The sequence below is a fragment of the Amphimedon queenslandica genome, unplaced genomic scaffold, assembly GCF_000090795.2.
Source record: "Amphimedon queenslandica unplaced genomic scaffold, v1.1 AMPQUscaffold_10141, whole genome shotgun sequence".
Classification (NCBI taxonomy): Eukaryota; Metazoa; Porifera; class Demospongiae; order Haplosclerida; family Niphatidae; genus Amphimedon; species Amphimedon queenslandica.
This window is the reverse complement of record NW_003549588.1, coordinates 1-3152: the sequence shown is the minus strand read 5'-3', so window position 1 is coordinate 3152 and position 3152 is coordinate 1. Positions and strand designations below refer to the sequence as shown.

The 3152-nt window shown below is 36.4% G+C and overlaps 2 protein-coding genes across 2 annotated transcripts in view; both read right to left on the bottom strand.

Annotated features, from left to right (window-relative positions):
- The window catches only part of LOC109590369 (60 kDa heat shock protein, mitochondrial-like), a 3036-nt gene extending 1880 nt beyond the window's left edge, over positions 1–1156 (bottom strand). Inside the window, exon 1 of the mRNA XM_020006291.1 lies at positions 1140–1156. Coding sequence (XP_019861850.1) covers positions 1140–1156 — 17 coding nt within the window. The remainder of the gene's footprint in view (positions 1–1139) is intronic.
- Positions 1157–1209: 53 nt separating this feature from the next.
- Positions 1210–3146, bottom strand: LOC100640518 (60 kDa heat shock protein, mitochondrial-like; the record flags this gene model as incomplete). Its single annotated transcript, XM_020006292.1, has 5 exons — positions 1210–1326; positions 1375–1543; positions 1639–1828; positions 2397–2578; positions 3086–3146. Coding segments are annotated over 5 exons (717 nt in total), but the record flags the coding sequence as incomplete, so codon positions are not given.
- Between the last annotated feature and the right edge of the window lie 6 nt (positions 3147–3152).

The window sequence follows — 3152 nt, the reverse complement described above, 5'->3', positions numbered from 1 at the left end:
ATCCTACTTAATCTTGTTTTTTTAAATTTTTTATGTTCTTGTTTGTGTTGATTTTTTAATAATATTTCTTTAGTTGCCATTGTGATGCTTGTTGATTTTACACAAACAATAATTTTCTTTATTATTATTATATTATCATTGTTATGACTTTACATCATTTATGAGAGACAGCATTGAATAGACATGCTGAAGGAATATCAACTATCCTGATGACAAGTGAAATTAATACTAGTCTTGACACAAGTCCTTGTTCAAGAAGCTGTGAGCTAAGAGTGTCCATCTTCCCTGCATGTTATGTTGCAGCTATTCCTGTTCTTTAAGGCTGATGTCATTCATATTATCATTGCATATCATACATGAATTGTTTGTTTTTTAAAATAAAATAAAATCACACACTTGATAAAACAGTAACATGTAAGATTAATACCTTCTTTTAGCTGGAAACCTCCACTAAAGTATTGCAGTAGTTGATTCCAAGCATAGCTTGGTAAAAAATAACTTGCTTCTTCCAGAGCTGCAGATCTGAGCATGCGCGACCACACCCAAATTTTGGAGCACATGCTTCTTTAATTAACAAAATGGCAGCATGCAGCTAAGATGGCTCTATCCAGCGGTCACAATATCACTTTTTCTTTACTTGAAGAATGATCTGGTGGGACATGGACCTGCGCATAGACTTTTGGAGTAGATTGGTGTAAGAATTATCTTTGTAGCACCAACCAATACTGAGATACACACCGACAACTGGATTGACAGGACTTGATGATGATGAAGAAGATGATGAAGATGAAAAAGGTGGCTGAACAAAACGGCCGGTTCGCTGATTTTTAATTTCCTCTTAGACAGGGCCTAGAGCCACGCTAGTTGTACCATTGGAGTCCTCTGGTCAAGATGAGGTCCTCTATAAAGTCTGGTAAGCATAGGAGCTCGTTTTCCCGGTATAGCAAGGCAGCCATTTTGTTTGGGGGTGAATCCTACTTAGTAACGCTACCGCGTTACTAATAGTACAGGGAATTTGGCTTCATTTTTAAGTAACTTTAAAAATTCGCAAAAAAATCCAATTTTGATTGGAATTAGCTTAATCTTGCTACATAACATAAGAACATGTATATGTATCAGAAAACATTATAAAAATGGACAATTCTCTTCTAATCATTTTTGTCCAACTTTTATATCAGAAAATGTAATAAAAATGTAGAATTCCTTCCATTTCAGTTTTGACTTACTATTCCACCAGTTGCTATAGCTAAGTCAGTTAGTTGATTCTTTCTATTGTCACCGAACCCTGGAGCCTTGACAGCTGCAACTTGTAGCCCCACCTTTAACCTATTAATAATCATTAATAACTAACCACACCCACACACATGGTAGCACCTGTTCAGTACTAGTGTTGTCAGTGCCTCTCCATCAACATCTTCAGCAATTATAACGAGTGGACGACGTTGAGCATTAGCAAGCTCAAGAGCTGGGATCAGCATCTGGGCGGAGCTAATCTTCTTCTCCGAAAGCAAAAGAAGTGCATTCTCAAATTCAACCTTTTGTCCTACATTTTTTAAAAAGGAATAAAAAAATTATGGCTTATCTTTAAAAAATTATAAGAGATCTCAAAAATTATTTTAAAAATAAAACTATGGATACCTTTACTGGAGTTTATAAAGTAAGGTGATATGTATCCTCTGTCAAACTTCATTCCTTCGATCACTTCCAGCTCATCATTAAGAGTCTTGCCATCCTTAACTGTGATGACGCCATTCTTGCCAACCCTCTTCATTGCCGATGATATGAGATCTCCAATCTCTTTGTCGCCATTGGCAGAAATTGTAGCCACCTAAAAATTTTAAAAATACATATATATATACTATATCCCAGCTCAGTTTGGGACGGAAGTGGAAGCAGCTGCGTGGAATTTGAAAAATGTATCTACGTCACAAAATGACGTATTTTAATGATATTCATAGAAGCATGGCGGCTGTGTTGTTTCACTCTTAAAACAGTCTTGCTCTTCCTGATAAGCAGTACAATAGCTCCTGGAGTCAACTAGTCTTCATAAAGGCCATCATTATCAGAAGATCTTGCTCTGTTAGCTTTTTAAAACAAGAATTATCAGTTTGGGCAATCGACCACATGTTCTTATGTAAACTATGACGTAGATAATTTGTCATAAAACGTCATTTTGGTATGCCATTGGGTTTATAGGGAGAACCCAGTTCTCAGGGTTCCCAAGAGTTGAAAGACCCAAGATTTCACAGATTTTGATGGACTTTGGCGACTAAGAACCTGTGAAAGTTTCATCCTTATCCCACATTCCTATAAAAAGTTATTCCAGTTTTTCTTGTCCCAAACTCAACTGGGATATAGTATATAAGATAATATTCTAATTCCCTTTCTTGGCTTACTTGTGCAATCTCCTCTGGAGTTGTGACTGGTTTTGATAGATCCTTAAGTGCGGCAACTACAGCAGATACAGCTCTCTGAACTCCAGTCCTCACTTCATTAGGGTTGGCTCCGTTGCTCACACGAGTGAACCCGTCTTTAGCAATGGAGTGTGCTAATACAGTAGCTGTTGTGGTACCATCACCTATTGATAATAATAAAATTGTGAAGCTTTGATCTTTAAAATATGGACTGTTGCAGGGCTGCACATTAAGCTAATGTCAATGTTCCCACATTTGCACATCCTAAAACTACGGTGTAGCTAGAAATTTCTGTGGCTCAAAATTTCTGCTAATTTTGTGGATTTGGAAAAATCGCAGAAATTTAATCCTCAAAATTTTAGTAGACAATTTATTGGCCTATTTAAATTAAAAGGCATGGTAAATTTGCAAAAATAAAATCCGCAAAAGCTATTTTGATGGCGATTCGCAAAATATTTGGACCACAGAAATTTCTAGCTATACGGTATTTTTTAAAATTATTTATGACCCAACACCCAATTACAATTTATCTTGTATGTCTCTCATTATTGCAGAAGGTCTGATCATTTTAAATCTGACAATATGAATACTAATCATTGAGACGCTGTACTGCTATCACAAACACTTAATCTTCAAAATATTATCTTTTTCACCAAACCCTCTTCACAGACCTGCTTCCTCATTTGTGTTGTTGGCAACGTCTTGGACCAAACGAGCTCCTAAATTCTCTCTCTTGTC